This window comes from Paramormyrops kingsleyae, chromosome 4, assembly GCF_048594095.1.
Source record: "Paramormyrops kingsleyae isolate MSU_618 chromosome 4, PKINGS_0.4, whole genome shotgun sequence".
Lineage (NCBI taxonomy): Eukaryota > Metazoa > Chordata > Actinopteri > Osteoglossiformes > Mormyridae > Paramormyrops > Paramormyrops kingsleyae.
The window spans coordinates 11,995,378-12,015,470 of NC_132800.1; the positions used below are offsets into that span (position 1 = coordinate 11,995,378).

Consider the following 20,093-nt stretch of genomic DNA (forward strand, 5'->3'; position numbering starts at 1 on the left):
CTAATTGTCCGTCCATCTACAGTCCCCCTCTCCTGTGGGCACCGTGGCCTTAATTGATGTATGTATATTTTTTAATTATGAGCTGATTTTGACAAAAGGTGCAGGAGGGTTCAAACCAATTAACTGCTGGATTTCATTGATTTTTTTTCCCTTCCATAATTCACCTGCCCTCCTAAGGTTGATAAGAAATAGGACAGATTCCTGCTTTCCAGGTTCTGAGCACTCAGTCAAACTGACAGGCAGCACAAAGCTGCACCATAGAAAGTTTTTGTAATCAGAAAAATTTTGATTTTGTTTTTACTGGGGCCGGTAGGTGGTGTAGCAGTTTCAATGATGGGGGGGCTGATTAAGGCCTTCTTTTCCGGAATTGTTTTGTCCTTGAATAGGGTACAATATCAGGTTTCCCAGTTTTCCCACTTCCATGGCCCTGATACTGGGTCACGAGCAGCCGGGAGCCAGACAGGGATCGCACCAATACTGCCTTGCTGAAATACCCAGGAGCATAAATGGGTGAAGTCTTAATTGCATGCTATTTAATTCACTTTAGACGTATGGGTTGTAGGTTATTCATTACAGTTAGCGTGCTAATGCTGTTATTTGTCACATGTAAAAAAAGATTATTTTTTTTTTAGTCATGCAAGCTGTACATAGATCTTTTTGATTCTGATTGATTTACAGCTTTTGATTCTGCGGATGCTCTTGACGGATGCTACATCCCGTTTCTTTTTGCGGAAATAAGTCTGGTATGTACTGTTGTGAGCATAAAGCAAGTGCCCAGTCTTACACTGATCCCCGGGGCTGGTGGCAGTCTTTTTATGTCTTGTTACACCTTTTACATCTGGAGTCTAATGCATGTTCGCTTTATATAAATTGCACTCGACTCCTGAACCGAAGGCCGCTACATCCAAAGCCTGCCTGCAGTCTGACCCGCAGGTTGGCCTCCCCTCTTTCATAGAGTAAAATAGCGGCACGATTCGGCCGCTAAAACGTTTCTCATCAGTAGCGTGAGATGTCAGCAGGACCTCGGCTGTCTGCGGCGTTCCCCTTCTCCGTATTTCCTGCACATTTCATCAGATCCACGCAGCTCTGAGGTGCAGTCGTGTCATGAAGGTCCCTCTTTTCCATCAGCTAAACTTAAAGCTACGCTTTTATTTATTTCTCTTCTTTTTTTGTATTTCATCGTCAAGGCAGGTCTTCATGAAACAAAATCTGTCAGTGACTGCAAATAATGTGTATTACTTGTTGACCAGCTAGAATAATATTCATTTTAAGTCTATACATGTCTTTTAAAAGGTCTTATCTTAGGTTGTTTCCTCTACATTCTTACCTTAAAATGAGCACAGTCCTTCACATCCTCAAAATCAAGCTTTTCTGGAAGGGTAAAAGCAAACCTTAAATGAGGCTCAGACGGATTTCGGTCCGGCAGCGGGGCCTGCATGTGCTGGCCTCTCAATGGGGATCTGGAGGGAAAAAAAATTAAGGTTCAATCTCCCGGCCTGATGAGCACAGAGAGGGTCCGTTCAGGCGCCGATCCGTGCCTGCTTCAGATCATGGCACCGCAATAGCTCTGGAGGAGGAAAGTGAGAGGGCCACTTCAGATTGCATCAAGGCCGGCTTCGGCCCGAGCTTCTGTCCGCATACAAAATGGCCTCCCTCTTCAAAAGGCGGGGGCGCCGAGCCTGTGTAAAGCGCATCCTCCTTTTATTGCATGCCATTTTACATTCTTCAGGCTTCTGGGGCCTGTATCACGAAGCTACATGTTTGGGGTAGCTGGATAACTTGTCAGATTTAAGGTAGTCTGGGCTATATGTAAGTGAACAAAGATAAAGTCCCTTTAACCTGGGGTACCTTAAATCTGGCAAGCTATCTAGCTAACCAACAAATCCCGATTTGTGATACAAGCCACTAGTCTGTTTTCAGACCCGGTGAGAAGCAGCTAGCCTCGACTCCTGTCATCCTGGGCTGGACTCAGCCCCAACTCGTTTGTCGCTGCCCATGTCCCAAGTACATTTGCCTGTGTGCTGAAAAACAAACTCAGAAAAAAAAAGAAAAATCAGAGAAACGCATCACGGAACGCTTCCGTTCCAGCTTTCTGTTTGTTTTCCTTTTTTTTTTTTTTTAACGTTGAAAATAAATGCAATTTATGATTTCCCCCGGGGCTGATAGAGAGGAAATCCATTAAAAGAACAGAAAACTATGCATTTCAAATATGAAGATCGCAGAGACGGGCTGGGATTCAATACCGAGCCGCACCTTCCAGTCCCTATTTTGTTTTTTTTAAACACCAAAAGTGTGAAACGCCTGATGAAATAAATTGTACTTCTTCTTATACCATTAATATAAATACCAGGAATCAGATGTGGATTACCTGGGGTTGGATGTGCGCGGTGAAGTTAAATAAAATCGTTTATGTTGCCACCGTGGGCGTTTAGTCTGCCTGACCGGATCTTGGGGCCAGCAATGGGCGTGTCGACAGTGGGTTATGATGGAACTCCTGGCTGGTTATCTGACATGGAAAAAGGCAAATCGGGATTCTGTAGATGCTGGTACCGGCCCGTAGGCTGTCCTAATCCGGTTGGGAGGGGGTTTAGGGGCCCCTTTTGTCCCGCCATTCGCGATGCGCCCGGCATGTGTCCCGCAAGACGTGTGCGCGTCGATATTCTTTGGCACCGTTAAGATGAAACAAAGAAATAACAGACCCCCCCCCACCCCCACCCCCGTGCCGCCAATATTAATAGCAGACAGGATAAAGAGCAGCCATGACGGAGGCAGGAGCAGGCGGATGAAAAGGTCGGTAATTACTGCACCAGGAGCCGCTGCCTGCCTGCCTGCACACAGCTACATTTCCATAATTATGTCTGTCAACGTTTGTTCTCGCTCTTCATTATGTCTCAAGATAATCATCCTGAAGTAAATAGTCTCTCCCCAGCCCTCCCCCCTGAATTTTTGGGGGTCGGGGGGGGGGGGGGGTTGTGTGAAGGACGCCTCCACTTTCTGTGTCAGAGGATTGGGGGCTGGAGAGAGGCAGATCTGGGGGGAAGGATAGCTCAGAGATGGGCTGTGCTTGCTGCTTTCTGGAACACTAGGTCAGGTGTGTTGGGCTCAGGCTGATGCTTGACTGCGTAGGCATCAGACAGAGTGGTCTTTCGTAAGGTCATGAAGCTTTGGTGAAATACGTGACTCTTCTCTGTGAAATCTTCTTGCAGTAGCATATTGCTAGTGACCTAGTCATCAGATCTCCAAACCAGCCAGCGGGATCAGGCTTAGCTTCCTGCAGAAGTACCTACCTCAGCCATCAACTTGTCATTACATTGGAACTTGTCGATGAGGCTCAACCAGTGGCTTGATGGTCAAGTGACCAGTGCTTTTGACCAAAAGACTTCAAGCTCAAATCTCAGGAGAGAGTAATTTTAGCCCCCAGTTATTATAGTATTACTCTGTTTGAATCTGTGTAGAGTCACCGTTGATGGCATTACCCAGCATGCAGATAAATGAGCAGAATTAAGCCGGGAAGAGGTTGAAGTTAGACACATTCGCTTGTGTGATTCACCCCCGTGGGCTGTGCGTATCGCACCGGAGGCCATCTTTATCCGCAGGACTTGTGTAACTATCCATACTGCTCTCCTTCTTGCAGCCCGGCTCTGCCGAGAAGCGTTTTATGATGATTTCAGTGTCGCCGGGATGAAATCAACTCCCTCTGCGGGGGATCCTCAGCCAGGTCCAGCTGCAGAATTCCGAGCTCCGGAGATTCCGGGCCACCACTGTTCAGAAAACTTCCGTTATTATCGTTACTCTTTGAGCCCCGGCTGTGTAAAGCCCTGACCACTTCTGCAGCCCTGCTGCATTCTCGGTATTCACAGAGCGATTCTTGATCATTTGCATCCTTGCTGCCTGCGTCCTTGAGCCATTCTACGCCACAGGATAGTGGCTACAGGCTAGCCCCCACCACCAGCGTCCCTGAGGAAAAAGCAGCACCCCCCCGGGGAGGGGCAAAAGTACAGAAGCGTGACCTTGAGTGTGGCCCTGGGGCTTTATCAAGCCGGTTGAAGAGGCGCATTGAGCGGCAGTAATAACTCCCATCAGGCTTTGCTCCTGTTTATCAATTGTGGGCCGTCCCCGTGGGTTGGCAGACTTAGCCGCCAGCCCGGGCGACCGCGTGCCCACTGCTGCTCCCGAAAGCGATTACACCTTTTAACTCTCGGCTAATCTTCTGTCTAAGCCAGAGCTAATTTAAGCTTTTTAATATTTCAGTTCATTAAAGAAAGGGGGGACTATTAAAGGCAATTTTATGTGCACAAGCCAATGATTTATCTGTCTCTCCCTTATAATTGCCTTGAGTTGAATTGGTTTGGGCAATAATTAGTGTTTCTGAACAATGGCGTCCATTTACATTGTAATAAGTATAAATGTCATTCACTTTCTGCGCTGCACTTGGTGTTGCTCTGCTGCCCGTAAAACAGAACCACCAATTCAAACCCTAATGGATCTATGCGTCACGAGACTGGCGACGGTAATTTGTTACCCTTCAAAACAGGTCATTTTTTTTCTCCTCCTACAGCCTGGCACCATTTTATCTGGTAATATATAAACCAAACCTACAGTACAGACTGAAAGTAGAGTCGGTTTGGGGGATTCAGCCAGCGATCATCTGTATGCGAGTCTGAGCCCTTAATCACTGTCGCCCCTGCTGCACAGGTCAGCCTAACACTACAAATGGTTGTTAACATTTTTCCAGTACCTTGACCAGTCCCTCGCTTGGTTAATCGTGTGCGTGGTGGCCCTGCGTGAGCATGCAAGTGTCCTCTGTGTCGCCAGCCTGCCACATGTGGCAGGGGGCTGATTGGACGTACCCACACAGCAAGCGCACTGCGGGCCGGCCGGCCAGCTTCTGAGCACTGTAATTCTCAATCTCGTTAACCCTGTTCGGATCCCAGGGTCTGTCTCACAGCTTATTAGAATTCCACTTCCTCACGACGCAAATGAAGAAAGCAGCTCGCTGAAGTAATGGAAGGGAAGGTGAAGCGGCGCTTCACTTGTTTGACTCCCGACGGGAAGGATCCCCAACTGCCACCTTTTGATGGTGATGATTCACTGCATGGCCCCAGGAAAATCTGGTCGTCAAGGAGATGCAGCCGATCGCCTGACATCCATTCACAGCATTACCTCTCAGATGGTCACATTTGCCCTAAGGCTGCTGTGAAGCAATTGGATGACTGGACTTTTAGGGTTTGGGGGATTTCCCAGCATGCACCATGTGGCATTCACCATGCCAGTCATGTGCCTTTTCACCAAGGTATCTCCTCCTGACTTATTCATCAAGGAGAAAAAAGAATGCTGGTGTTACTCCTGGGTGGGGCCCCTGTCTCATATTAGTGGCCGGGGGCCCCTGTCTCATATTAGTGGCCGGGGGCCCCTGTCTCATATTAGTGGCCGGGAGCCCCTGTCTTTCATGCACCCAGCTGTGAAAACCTGTGAGCCATATGTGGTTTGAGGAGTCTGAAACACAACTACAGTGAAAGCTCATCAGTTGGGGGTACTGTGTACCTCCATGCATTAGGGAACGGTCTGTGCCCAGTAGGTTGTGAGTTTGAAATGATCCTGTTACTGTTGGGCCCTTAAGAAAAGCCCTAAACCGCAAGTGCTTCAGCAGTGCTGGGTGATGGCAGACCCTGCTGCCCGACCCCACGCTTTCCTCACTTTGGATGCTTTGGACAGAAGCGTCTGTTGCAATGAGCGACCCAAGAATCGGGGTGAGCGATTGTGAGGTGGGTAGCCAGTCTTTACAGCTCCTTGGACACACTCAAAATGCATCTTCTGAGAGAGTTTGAGGAGAGCTGCTCGTTTTAATGCCAACCTTTTGCCCAGGTGCTAACAGCTCAGTTAGGACCACTGAATACCGATATGTAAAGTATATTTACAGTCGCACTGGTGAGTGTGAATCTCGTGTACCTGTGTAAACATTTAAATCCATAGTGCCTGTATTACAGAAGGATTCTCGGACTGCTGTTAAGTCACATGACGTTCTTGATTGACAGCTGTTCATGACCCCTTCCAAGTTGTTAGGGGTCCAGTGTAAATGCCAACATGGGACCTTCTTGTCAGCTTTCCCTTTGAAATCAATACAAAGGGACACAAAGAACGCTTCAGGGGACTCTCCACAACCTTTGTCCTTGGTGAGTTTTTCAGGAGTTTGGGTTGGAGGAGGAGCCTTGGCGTCTTGTTGAAATGTACGACAGTGGCCGTTTGAGTCAAAGGAAATTGGAACAAAGCCGGTTTGAAGCTGCATGTAAGAAGGGCCACAGTTGGGGGGGGTGTTTAACTGAAAGGGGGTCACATGACTTAACCACGCCTATCAGCGCCCATTTTGCTTCATTCGGTCTGATTTATAAGCCGTCATACTTTCAAATTCGCTGTGGATTCGCTCACTGCTTCAGTCCTGCATGCTGGACCTGGATGGTCATTTGGGCCGATTGCTTTAGATTTCTAGGCAATGAATGCATTGTCTGCTGGAAACAAAAGGGAGTTCATTCCAAGGCTGTGCGTATGAATGTTTTAACGTTGAATAATGGAAACGTGGACAGATGATCTCTGTATCGCACATTATCAGTGCAGGCTTCCGAAATTCATCGAGGGGAGGGATGTTTTTAAAGGATGTAAGGACGATCCACCGCAAAGCCCGTCTCCACCACCGCCAGGCATCTGTTGCATTCTGGGAAGGCTTCTGTGATACACCACCCCCCCCAACACACACAGCATTACATCATCCTCCATCCCTTCTCTTGTTCCCCCCACCTTTTTATTCTCATACACTGACTGTGTGGTCCCCTTTCAGCGGTTAATTACAGTATTACATTTTTACATTCATTTCAATATGAAAAAGCCTTCGACTGCAATCAAAAACAATCGGGGCGAACCGTGGTATTTTATAATGATCGTCAGTTGCGTTAAGTGTTGGTCAAACAACAATAAATTAAAGGTGCTTAAAAAAGTTTCTCACTTAATAAGGTATAGAACTTTTATTTTGAAGGTGTCCTTGTTTTTCCGCATGGGAAACGGACGATGTCTGTGTCCATGTTAGGCGGATGCCGTGGGGTTAGACATCAGTGGGAACGATCAGCACACTTTTCAACGTGTTAGAGTGATAGTACTGAAAGTGGTCAGTTTATAAAGAGGCTATTAATCAAACACTGTGATCATGTTTTAAAAAAAAAAAACTGTCAGAAGTAAAAATACATTAAGGAAATTATTTCGGCGAAACATTTGTCGAAGTTCCATTTAATTATGCCGTCTCCCAGGAACGTTCAGTTACCTATTTTCCCCCATTTTTGGATCTAGGATCCGTGAGGCGGCAGTACAGGCAGGCTCTGTTACTCTCGTCGGCGTCCACGTTCCACTCCACTCACGACACGCGCCGCCCGTAATTTTCCCGCTAGATAGAGTCCTAAGAGCCGACATGATTAGTTTATGGCGAAGGCCATTGCGTTTTTATTGCCGTCGTAAAGCGAGTATTATTCTTCATTTCGGTAACGACCTCAGCGGGCCACCGCCTCCCCCATGCGCCACGCGCAGTTTGGGGATTAAATGGACTGGGGCGTTGCGGGTATTTTGCGGAGGGAACAATGGGTTCAGTGCCACCTGGGTGGGAACTGTCATGGGGAGGGAGGATGTACGGGTAGAAAGAAGTGAAATTTCCGGAAGAGTCTCGTGGACAGTGACTTGACTTTTTATTGATTATTTGTTTATTCGTTAGTTAATATGTTTCTGATGGCATTTAAATGTGTCTGCATTCCAGGATGGTTTAAAATCTCTATGGTTGCCTCCCCATTGTGTTACCTTTGCCCGCTAGCTGCATCCCACACAGCCGTGGGGAATGAATGCCCTAAGAGCAGCTCGTCTCTCTCCCCCCATCCCTGCAGGAGGCAATGTTGCGATGGTCACAGCTCTGCTGGAGAATCCGGGCAGCAGGACGTCCTCCAAGACAGACCTCTCTGGGGTACGTTTGCTGCGAGGACTGCTGCAGAGCTGCTACACAAACCCACCTGCGGACCAATGGAACAGGCGCTATTACTTAGCGCTGCAGTTCAACCAGAACATGTCGGAAAGTTCCGGAACCCACCTACAATTCCACCAGTAAGGGTGCTAGCTGTTGTTTTGTGAGGCCACCAGTGTGTTGGGTTTGAGCTTCTTACGGATCAGGTTGTCCATTGGTGTGTTTTTTCATTTGACAAATGGGATGTGTGTCTGTGTATGTGTGTCTGTCTGTCTGTGTATGCGTGTTTGTGTGTCTGTGTGTGTGTCTCTGTCTATGTGTGTATGTGTGTCTGTCTGTCTATGTGTGTCTGTCTGTCTATGTGTGTGTATATGTCTGTCTGTCTATGTGTGTGTATGTGTGTGTATCTGTCTGTCTGTCTATGTGTGTGTATGTGTGTGTGTCTGTCTGTCTATGTGTGTGTATGTGTGTCTGTCTATGTGTGTCTGTCTGTCTATGTGTGTGTATGTGTGTCTGTCTGTCTGTCTATGTGGGTGTATGTGTGTCTGTCTGCTTGTCTATGTGTGTGTATGTGTGTCTGTCTGTCTGTCTATGTGTGTCTGTCTATCTGTCTATGTGTGTGTATGTGTGTCTGTCTGTCTATGTGGGTGTATGTGTGTCTGTCTGTCTGTCTATGTGGGTGTATGTGTGTCTGTCTGTCTGTGTGTGTGTATGTGTGTCTGTCTGTCTGCCTTTGTGTGTATGTGTATGTGTGTGTCTGTCTGTCTATGTGTGTTTAATGAGCCCTGGGGCTGCTAAAAATCCTCCCCTCCCGACTCTCATCCCTGTCAGACTACAGAGCAAATTAACTGTCCGCGCTGCTAGACAGCCCTTAACACAGGCATCTAATTAGAAATAAAACGCTCCTTCATGCAAACTCTCTGTGATGCAAAGGTAGAGCAGACCCTCAGGGGGAGGGGGGAGGGTTCGTTTTGGTGCACGCTTGTCCAAAGGCTACAGTGGGCCTTCTGGGAAAATTGAGTGGAAGTAAATTCAAATAATTTTTTTCCAAAATTAAACATGGCATGTAGTTAACAAAGCTATTCCAGCCCCCTGCCATTATTTTGAAAACCAAATGAATGAGTTTTCAGCCACCCCCGCTCAATATTTTCCTTTCATTTAAGCTGGAAAAAAAAAGTTGAAAACACGGTGACAAACTTGGCCGTCTGTCATTCATACGCGCGTCCAACGGACGGCGAGCTCTTTGAGGGCTGTCCTTGTGAGGAGGCCACCCCTGACAGATGAATCGCCGGGGATGTGCATGTGCTCCTGGGTGATGATGAGGAGCATGCGTAAGGAGGCCTTGGAGCTCAGGGGTATGGGGGAGGGGCCTGCTCCTCTTTGGCTCTGAGCAGTACCCTCTGCTCCTCTTTGGCTCTGAGCAGCTTAAAGTACCCTCTGCTCCTCTTCTCCGTCGTATTTTTTCCTCTTATTCCTGTTTGGTTGTTGACTTTAGCACTATGTGTCACCCAGTCCCCCCACACCCCGACACCCAGACGCACACGAGGATCACCGGCTTCCGGAGAGCCATTTCTCCTCCGATTTTCATGTCGATGCATCTAATCAGCTGGTTTTCCGAGGCAGCACAACAACATTCGTCTATAAAGAGAGACCGCCAAGCTAGCGGTTGATTAGAGCGGGACGTGACACCGTTTAGAGCACGACCCGCATCCTCAGCTCGCGCCGTACACACCGTGTTTACCGACACCAGCCACAGCCGAGGGAGCCTGCCAGCTCACTTTTTCCTTTCCCTCCTTTTTTTGTTTGTTTTTTTTTTGGCCTGCTAATCAGCAGTTGCCAGTGTCATTTTTGTGATATTGCAGCTAGTAATATGCGCCCAGTTGCATAGTCACAAAAGTGATCATTGGAGACTGTGACTTTGCAGCCCAGGCCTTGTGTGGACACCCCCCCCCCTTCTGTGGTCTGTCACGACCTTCTACCTACAACTTGCACGATGACCCCACTTCCCTTTTGTTAATCCCAGTGAGCTAAACTGCCCAGTGGCTGGTTTTACCTGACAGCTGCAATTGCATTGCTCCCTCTTTTTCCCCTCTTTTTCACACTCGTTTACATGAAAGCCCATCACCTTCTCAGCATTTTATGTTTAGCCCTTAAAAATTAAAATCTGATTATTTAGAAGGTGATGTACAGCAGTTGGAGTCTTATTGCTGTAAATTATTTGAGGTTCCCTTTTAATAAATGAGCAGGTGCAGGAGTGGTGCCGTAACAAAGCTGTTTAGCAGCCTCATTTCTATTCTAACCACATGTTTCACGTTCAGGTTCAGCCAAGCGGTTTTACCATGAATACACAGTATTTCTCTGTATCTCCTAAATGTTTAACCGCAGTTATTATTTTTCTTCCAAAAACACGACGGATGCATTACTTGTAATATTGTGATATAGTGGTTTCCTTGGTAACAAAATGTTAATTGAGTCCAAAATATTTTTATCCCCCCCCTCCCCCAAAAAAAAAACCTTCTCATCATTTTTGGCCAAGAACATGCCTAACTGTACAAGGTTAATGCACACGCAGACTGAGCCCCCCCCCCCATCAGTCATGCAGCCGTAACGAGCAGCTACGTGTTGTCTGTGAGAGGGCTTTACGTATTTTAATTGTATGTCTGCGGTGCTGTCTAGCAGCCCAGATTGACGAGGGAATCGTCCCTGAACTGTACAGACTTAGAGGGGCCCTGTGCAATGTGAGAAAATCAGCCGAGCAGTACTGGGGGGAGCGCTGATAGCTTCCTAATCTTTGGGGTGCGTCTTGGGGAATCAAGTCTGCATTTTAAGTTTCTAATATTTCCCCCATTGTAATATTTTTGTTTTTATTTCCCTTGTTCATACAGAAAGACTTTTCAAGCTCTTAGGAGGTTCATCTTGTCCCACCATAGGCCACAGCAGGTAAGTATAAATGAAAACTTCCAACATCATCCCTACCTTTGCAAATAACCCGTCCCCGTTACGTACCCATTACCCGGCATATGTGAATTCCCCAGACCCACCACCCAGCATGCGTGCCCAAACGCCAGGCCCCGTTACGTACCCACCGCGTGGCGTCCGTGCCGGAATGCCCCGGCCCGTTAAGTACCCATTACTCGGCGTCCGTGCCAAAATGCTCCAGCCCTGTAGTCGCCTGCCTGCTGCCTGTTCTTCAGTGGTTTATAGCGTGTCGTTAGGAAGTCCGCATAAAAATTCAGTAAGCCAAATGTGGTTTCCAGTATTATTTCAAATGGGCGTGGATGAGCAGTCCGTGAGCGGACAAGTAAATGTGAGGTGCTGGCTGAAATCACCTACCATACAGCTTGGCTTTGAGAGAAGTAAAAAAAATATTGTTGATATTTTAATTGGGTACTTAGGAACAGAACTGAGTTTGACCTTATCCTGTGTTCACCAAACGAGCTCGAGATTGCCTATGATGAGATTCTTTATATAGCAGACTTTTTACACAGCAATGGACGTTAAGCATGGGCTTTGGTGTGAATGCATAACCTTTCCATCACTATACAATATATTTTTGAAACCACCCCCCCCCCAAAAAGGAAACAGTAGCAAGGAACACATACTTGTGATCACAAGCACTCCTGACTTTTCATTCCTAAACCTTAGAACAGGGTTGTTCAATTAAGGCCCTCGATTCCGAATCCAGGCCTTGTTTTCAGTTCTCCCAGGTAGTTAGTTTAATAATTACTGATTCTGATTGGTCAGAGGTTTCACACCTGGCTCACAGGTGAAGGAAGGCTGGAAAACCAGCAGGGCTCAGACCTCAAGGACCATGATTTGAATAACCCTGCCTTAGAATATGAAGGATTAGTGTGAAAACCAGGGGTGTAACGAGATCTCGTGTCACGTAGTGAAAAGCGATCTCGCGAAGGCACTGCAAATCACCTGCTGTAAGCATGTCGGCATCTGACAAACTTACCATAGTAGATGCCCCAGACACTTTTAAATCTTTTGCGAGGCAGCATTTTGGGGACCCGGCGGAAAATATAAATGGCGAAAGGGTGACAGACAAAGCACTGTAGGAAAATAATGCCGTACACAGCGACTAACGCTACTACTATGCAAAGCTATTTGCAGCACCGTCAGAGCTCTTTACTTAAATCCACTGCACCGGTGAAGAAAACATTAAAAAAAAAAGTTATATTTTTTAATTTATATTATTTTATATTTATATTCTATTTTATGTTCAATTGGGAAGTCAAATAGGAGAGAAGCCTGTCATTTGAGTTTGTGGTGAAATATTTTATAGTGCTAGATATTTCTTCTGTTCTGATGATGGTGATTATTTAACATATTTCACCATACATCTGCATTATTTAGCATGTCTTTCAAATTAATCAAATAAAAGGCTGCTTTCCAGTAATATATTTCCTCTTTGAAGTTTTCCTTAAAATATTGTTAAAATATCGTCTTGTCTCGTTCTCCTGAACCCAATATCGTGTCTCATCTCATCTCGTGGGCTGAGTATATCTTGGGCTTCATCTCGTCAGGGACGGATCAGTCTGGACCTGCAGGGCCGCATCGTGACCGGCCTCTAGGATCCTTCAGGCCCATCCGATCACTCATTCTCCCTTTATTTCACTTGTCCCCACAGATAATCACTTCCAAAGCAGTGGCATCAGGCCGCCTCGGTGATGCTGATCCGGGGCTCGAGAGGAACGGCAGCTGGGTGACCTCACTGCGCATGAGAAGGCAGATCGATGGCTCATCTGAACGCCTCCCGTCAGTAAGGAGCGCATCGCCTCATCTGTACGCCTCCCGTCACTAAGGAGCGCATCGCCTCACAGGAGCCGTCCCAAGCAGCAGCCATATTGAAATTTTAAGTCAGCAGTTTTCTTTTCATTTTTTTGTTTTTGTTTTGCTTTTGTTTAATCCTCCATCCTCCCCTAATGGCATTTTTCTTTTCTTACATTGTATGTTCTTCCTGACATGGGCAGTAGTCACAGAGCTTAAGGTGGGTGGCAAAAGCCCAGCCGCCCCAGTCTTTGTCAGTGTGGAGGCGATAGCTGAGATTTGATATTCAGCCAGGACCCCCACATGCTCCCAGAGGGTGACTGATGGCCCCTGAACACTTGGAGGGGGCTACTTCATGCAAGGAGGCACAAGGCAAGCAGCATACTGACTGTACTTGCACATGTAGTTTACGTCTATCTGGAGGATTAAAGGACATGACCACCAGGGGGCAATGCGAGAAAACCATCTTGATCGACTTTTCGCACGAGGTTGTGACATGAAATGATGCACGCTCACTCTCTCCACCGCGATCGCGTTGCTAATTTTTTTATATTGCTGCAGCATTCTCTGTATTCTAACCACTGCTCCACTGCCACATATTACTTTACCACCGCATGTTGAATGTCGCATTACATGTCGTTAGATACCTCGTACTAGTTAGTATTTCGTAATTCGGCTGCAGGACACCAGAAAATAATTTCTGTAAGTATTGCAGTATTTATAAAGAAAAAAGTTAAAAATAATCAATTTCCCACAAACATCAATTTATAAGTGATTTAAACAGTAAGGATGAAAATGATTAGGAATGGCGTGCAGCGCATCCAGAGCTCATGCAAAAGTAGCGGCGGTGAATTTTAAACTCAGCTTGCTAAGTTTTGTTTCCTATGCCAATATAAATGTTCTAGCAAAACATAAAACCCAACATTTATAAATATTGGAAATGCATGCTTATGAAAGTAGGCACGTCAGAATTTCAAGTTACAGTTTCATTGTACTTCATACACGACACTGCTTCCTTAGAAACTCAAACTGCCATTAAATTTTGAAGACGTTGTACACGGAGGCACACAATGGTGCTCAGAATATTTTCTCTCATGCCTCTGAAAATATGCAGCGCTTCCGGCCGCTCATTCTTAACAAAACAGATGTTACTTTAATACTAACTACCGAATATAAACACATAGTCCCATGACAAAAGGTGAGCGTACTGCCACCCCAATTTTTTGGTGATACTGCATCTCACGTACGCATCGTGTTAACTCCTCGCGTAGGTGCACGCGTGGCGGCCATTATGCGTACACGTATGAGTGTCAAGTATAAATCAGCCCTAAGAGGTGCAAACAGCGATGATTATTCACTCAGGGGGGGGGGCATTGGCAGGAAGACCGCCTGATTCAACGTCACACGTATCTTTGGAGGGGGGCGTTTGGCATCTCCTACTTTTCATGGGCATTAATGACTTTAAATGGCAAGGCTCTCTCCTTGGGTGCTTATTTTTAAAAATAAGCTGGGAGGGGGGTCCTTGGAGGAACTTACAAGGCCATGAAGTTATACGTTTGTGACTCTTATCCTCTCAGCAGTGCAGGCCTTTCCCCGCCTCTCTACAGGAGCCGTTTGAGCTGACTGTAAATGGCCCAAGCTGGGTTCAGCTGGCAGTGCAGGTGCCCCAGAAGGGTAAGTGAGCCAAGCCTGCTGGTGGCGGGGGGGGGGTTCGTCTGTGCTGAAGTGTGGCAGGCTGATCAGGGGCTCCCAGTGGTCCTGGAGACAAGCTCACCCTCCATGGCCTGTTTGGGAGGGGGGACCGATAGGGAGGTCGAGTGTAAATTACATAGCTCCACTGCAGTAGATGAATCGTACTTCTCTCCTCTTTGCCCAGGGATCTGCTGACTCTCATCGCTCCCCCAGCTCGCTGTATGAAATTCCACAACCGATGGCCACCAGTACTGCTGAGCCTCCCACCAGAAACCCAATTCCGTCAGTGATGTTAAAAGGACAATCTGGAACAGACTGGTGCCACACTGCCTTTTGGGCAATAAAGGGGTGCGGTTGGGTGAATGTGCCCTGTACCCTGTAGCCCTCTGTTGGAATGTTGTTCATGTAATAAAACATACATACACTAAAGCAATTTGGGTACCAGTGATTTAAAAAATTCCCTGTTATTTCCCCCACCCAAAAAAACTCAACACTGTTTTACAGGATGTGCCGTGGGTGGGCAGATGTTTGATCGGCTGCGTGTTCACTTCCGCACAGCGGTTTGCGTGTCACTGGTATCTGACTGTGGACACAAAGGCTCACACCCGACACGTATCGAACATCAGCGTCCAGCTGGCGTATCCAGCTGCCACCTCTCTGGCTCCTCGGTCTTGCACGGCGTCGGAAACGCTACTGCAGGGATGTGCCGGCCACACAACTAAAGGGAGCCTCTGGAGCTGAACCTGACGACCAGTGTATTAACAAGCTAGAACTCCTGGCTAGGTAACTGCGCATGGAGCAGCCATCTGTGAGTTAGCTCTAAGTGCACCGTCCTGCATTCAGCTGGTATGACTCTCACTACTCCTCAGTGCACCTGGAACAGCATAAAATCAGGTACAGAGCATTTACAAGAGACTACAGACAAACCATACGGTATTCTACAGCTACAGGTAAGATTTAATACGCACCTTCAGGAATATTCAATTCAGCTCATCTTGTTCACATTTTGGGCACAGAATTTGCCTTCATTTTGAAAATAGAAGACAACACTCAGTTCCTCATTTTAGAAACTCATCCTCACTATTTCACGCACACGCACGCACAGCCAGTAACTTGCTTTGAGGTCCAAGGTGCAGAGCATGAGAATCCGTACTCATGGACCAGTGAGAGCTGAATGATTGACAGGGGATCAACCTCAGGCTCAGCCCTGGGTCTATGTGCTGACGGGGATCGATACTGAGGTGAGGGAAATCCCAGGCTATGAGTGTCCAAAGATGGCACTGCTGAGGGGGAACCAAGTCCTCGCATGACGAACACGTCACTCCCCGTTTCGGCTGAAAAAGGGCAGGGGAGCAGTCTGATTGGCCAGCTGCCAACTCGTTTGAAAAACTACTTACTGGAGTAAAAGTGAGGCAGGCTGAGGTTTCAGCACTACTAGAGGAACCTATCAGGACTAAGATCAGAATCCGCGCTGAAAGCTCAGAGCAGAGCAGAAAATCTCACTGTTAGACTCTTAGTCTTGTGAATCCTTTTAAAACAGGAGGTTACAGGTATAACAGCACAGTGCATTAAGCAGCATTAAAAACATTTTATTCTGAAAGGTGACAAACTAGACTCTGCATCTCCAACCCCAGCCTCACCCCCCTCTGCTCCTGACCCCAAGGCAGTTTGGAATGGGTGAGGTAATTTGCCTAAGTATCCGATTCATTTATGCCATGTGGCCAGTCTGGAGTACCTGATTACAGGGTGGCATCAGCACCCCCCCACAAGGGGTACAAGTTCCTGACGACAGGCAGCAAACAGGGTCACTTACGGGCAGGTGCCCAGAGCCCAGTGCTACACACTCTCATCTGACCAAGCTTTGGCTAAAGGAGGTAGGTTTCCTGCTCAACTGCCAACACTCTTGTGCAGGTCTGTAAATGAAAGGTTTCCATTATCCCAAGAGTCACAACTGTTGCCAATGGGAATCTGAGTTTAAATATGACGTTTACTGAAAACACTTTCTGGAACGTTACTAAACATTGATAAGATAGAGCATCACTAACCCAGTGGCCACCAGCTGGTGAAACACGATCGACAGATTGATTGCCAAGACCGATAAGCAACATATACCGAGGTATCATCCGGAGGGGTGGGGGGGGGGGGGGCGAACGCACACACACCCCGTTGCAGTGCTACATCACCATCACTACACTAATCTACTCAATACTAGTGCACCAGTGATGTGCAACCAATTGTAAAAGGCGAAGAAGCTTGTTTTAAAACCTGGTGGTTTGGAATTTTGTCTCCCCCTTGTGGTTACATAGGAAGTGTTTATTGACCGATACTGCAATAATTAAAAAATAATAATAATTAAATAATGATAAAAAATTAAAATCTTGTATAACACAATACACCACAAGCTCTAAACAAGCATGATCACACACCTCTCTGCTTATACCTACCATTTACCTTCACAGACCTTACGGCCCGACATTGACCGAAATAACTGATTAAGTTGCTTGAAGTCCACAATGGCATATACCGTGGTGACATCTACCCTGTGCTGCAGCCTCACATCGACATCCAGGGGCGTCAGAGGGCCATGGACCACCCCCCCAGCAGATTCAGGGGGCCCTGCACTTTACATTGGCCGCTGGATATGAAATAATGTGCTTGGAACATAATACCCCAGTTCTGCAAGTTTCACCGTGGGGGACCCGCATTTCTTCCGATTGAAAGTGGCAGTCCTAGTGGCAGTGCCCCCCCCAGGTGACACTTTGTCAGGGGGCCCAGAATTTCTACCTATATTTCTGTCAGAATCCATCCACTTAACTGGGAGTTTTTCCCTAAGGAAAATTACCAGGATCAGGGCATATCACACGAGTGGTAAAGCCGCGAGATCACGTGACCTCGTCACAGCTCCGTCATGTAAGCGGCGATATCCCGGCACTCAGCTCTGCCTGTGTGGAGAGGAAGTGAATCAATTAAACTGCATAATGTCCTGAATCATCCCTCAAGCCTAATTAGTTTAATGCATCTACCTTAATCCAAACATTTCTAATTCGCTGTTAACCAAGGCAGAAACATCTAATTATTTTAAAGTAGCCTACAGATTTATTTTTTCTATTTTAATATATGAAATTAAACGTCGGACAGTGACCCATCGATCTGTGTCAGCCCCCGCAGTGGCAAGAGGGGGACTATGCCTCAAGTTGAATTAGGAGCGGGAGCCCAGCAAGACCGAGGGGGGGGGTTTGATACCTCGCCCCTCCCAACCAACATCACCTTTTCCCATAATCACTACCCTGCTGTGAGCACAGCACACTTATGAATGGCCTAGAAAGCCTGCCCCCCTCCCCCCCAGAATAAATTCCAGCACTGCAAGATGGTGCATTATTTTCCTTTACGTTTTACTCACAGTGACTTCAGTTCCCAAGCTGTGTCTCCAGAGGTCCAACAGCAGCCCCTGATCTTTGGTTCTCCATTTCTCCATGGGCTCTGCCACAGATTGACATGTCCAGCAAAAGATCAGACTCATTACACAAGAGGTTTCTGAAGATATTTGTCATACTCTATCCTCCAGCCACTTACCCAGCAGACGGCCTCAGGGGGTTTGGAGCCAATCCGAGGCAACACAGCACATGAGGCAGCGGAAACCCTGGAAGGAAGCAACCAACATGCATTATGAAATTTGTAAATCACTAATCTGCATATCTTTGCAGTTTGCATGTTCTGCCCCTGTCTTATGGGTTTGCCCACATACATAGCGCAGGGGCAGGATTCGAACCCCCAGCACTGCAGGTATGGTTGACCATCCATTAGGGGTTATAAGTAAAAAATAACAAGCAAATGTTTTGGGTGCATCTGTGTCCCTAAATCAGACTCAGGCATCTGTATGCTATTTATGACCCTAGAAGAGGTTTGATAGAGGTGGAGTCCGTTAGCATTTTGCTTGACAAATGGCTACTTGCACATCGCTCACGTTCAAGTCGTCTGAGCAACGATTGGCAGCTTCTAGCCAGAGAAAATCAGACACCTTTGAGTGGCACTCATGCCGATACTGGAACATCAGACACACCCAACATAGTTCAGCAGAAACTCACATTAAGGTGTTTAAAGCAGATAAATAAAATTATGAACCTTGGCATATTTTTGGCAATTCATCGGATGCTACAGAATTTGCTTCATTTGTGGCATTTACACAGAAGATACCACTTCCAAGTTTCTGTAAGGAAGCCATGTCCCAAGAAAATAAAACTAAGCTGCTTCCATGAGGAAAGCAAAAGTTTCAATATGCCAGTGACGTCTCACCACGGATTTCTGCAATTACAGCAGCTAGGAAACTACTACATGGCCAACAAGAGGTTGCTCCGATTTGCAACATCCTCTCACAGCGAGAACAAAACAGTTTATCTTATTGATGCATATCACAGCTAGATAACTTAGAGTTTAGGCATTTTCTGAATAATTCATATTACGTACCTTTATCAAGGTCACAGCAGTGTGGCCCGTCCTGATAATCAAACCAACAGCCTTCAGTTCACAGGCCCTTAACATCAAACTAAGCAGAAGTTAGTCAGCTTACCTCAGCGCCTCAATGACCGAACTGCTGGAGCCTCCAAATTACTAGATGCCAATCACACGGCTGTCAGCCAGTACACTCTCTGTTCCCAGTCTCTCCCCCCACCCAGGGGAAAGGAGGGGGCTGCTCAGTTGTACGGGTGATGAATACATTTAGCAGGAATCCTGCAGAAACAAAAATAAAGTCCTCAGGCATAATGCTATTGAGTCATGTGGTCTCTGGACACCCTGGCCGCAGACTGCCTCACCCCTCCACGCCACTAGGCCGCATGTCATGTGGTCTCTGGACACCCTGGCCGCAGACTGCCTCACCCCTCCACGCCGCTAGGCCGCATGTCATGTGGTCTCTGGACACCCTGGCCCGCAGACTGCCTCACCCCTCCACGCCGCTAGGCCGCATGTCATGTGGTCTCTGGACACCCTGGCCCGCAGACTGCCTCACCCCTCCACGCCGCTAGGCCGCATGTCATGTGGTCTCTGGACACCCTGGCCCGCAGACTGCCTCACCCCTCCACGCCGCTAGGCCGCATGTCATGTGGTCTCTGGACACCCTGGCCCGCAGACTGCCTCACCCCTCCACGCCGCTAGGCCGCATGTCATGTGGTCTCTGGACACCCTGGCCCGCAGACTGCCTCACCCCTCCACGCCGCTAGGCCGCATGTCATGTGGTCTCTGGACACCCTGCCCGCAGACTGCCTCACCCCTCCACGCCCCTAGGCGCATCACTCCCTGGGAGTGTGGAACGTCTAAACTCACTGTGATTGGCTCTCGCTCTCATACAGGGCAAAGTCACCATTAGAGAAACAATGATGTGTCCTGCCTGGGAGAAAGAAATTCTTCCTTACAAAAAAAAAAAAAGTTTTACAGGATTAGCTGATAGAGGTCTGAACACTTCAGTGAAATGTGAGGCTTGTTTATCAATGTCTCCACCGGAGGCACCACATGGTATCTCACCAACAACTCAAAAAGAAATTAAAATAAAAGCTTAAACTTAAAGTGCTTCCTTAAATAAAGTACGACAAACCATCAACCAAGAAGAGCCTGGTTCTAGATGGGCTCTTAATAAAATCATAAA

The 20,093-nt window shown here is 47.3% G+C and overlaps 1 protein-coding gene and 1 long non-coding RNA gene across 23 annotated transcripts in view; one reads left to right on the plus strand and one right to left on the minus strand.

Moving 5' to 3' along the window:
• The window catches only part of LOC111857641 (uncharacterized), a 141,367-nt gene extending 126,483 nt beyond the window's left edge, over positions 1-14,884 (plus strand). For 7 of the 19 annotated variants that reach the window (XM_072710652.1, XM_072710653.1, XM_072710656.1 and 4 more), the window contains 5 exons: positions 7,917-7,993; positions 10,876-10,930; positions 12,624-12,755; positions 14,341-14,437; positions 14,640-14,884. In XM_072710652.1, coding sequence (XP_072566753.1) covers positions 7,917-7,993; positions 10,876-10,930; positions 12,624-12,755; positions 14,341-14,437; positions 14,640-14,650 — 372 coding nt within the window. In that variant the 3' untranslated portion in view covers positions 14,651-14,884. Of the gene's footprint in view, positions 1-7,916; positions 8,131-10,875; positions 10,931-12,623; positions 14,438-14,639 lie in introns of those variants that run through there. The other 12 variants (XR_011989905.1, XR_011989906.1, XR_011989901.1 and 9 more) reach the window with 12 other exon arrangements.
• Positions 1,262-19,298, minus strand: LOC111857646 (uncharacterized). 4 transcript variants are annotated; one of them, XR_011989907.1, is made up of 5 exons: positions 19,023-19,298; positions 18,029-18,095; positions 17,856-17,935; positions 17,298-17,397; positions 1,262-1,460 (listed from the first exon to the last, which is right to left on the minus strand). It is a non-coding gene; the product is annotated as an uncharacterized lncRNA (long non-coding RNA). The 4 variants fall into 4 exon arrangements; XR_002841409.2 differs by lacking the exon at positions 1,262-1,460 and adding an exon at positions 18,920-18,950 and having other exon boundaries at positions 17,209-17,397; XR_002841407.2 differs by lacking the exon at positions 1,262-1,460 and having other exon boundaries at positions 17,209-17,397.
• Positions 19,299-20,093: the final 795 nt, after the last annotated feature.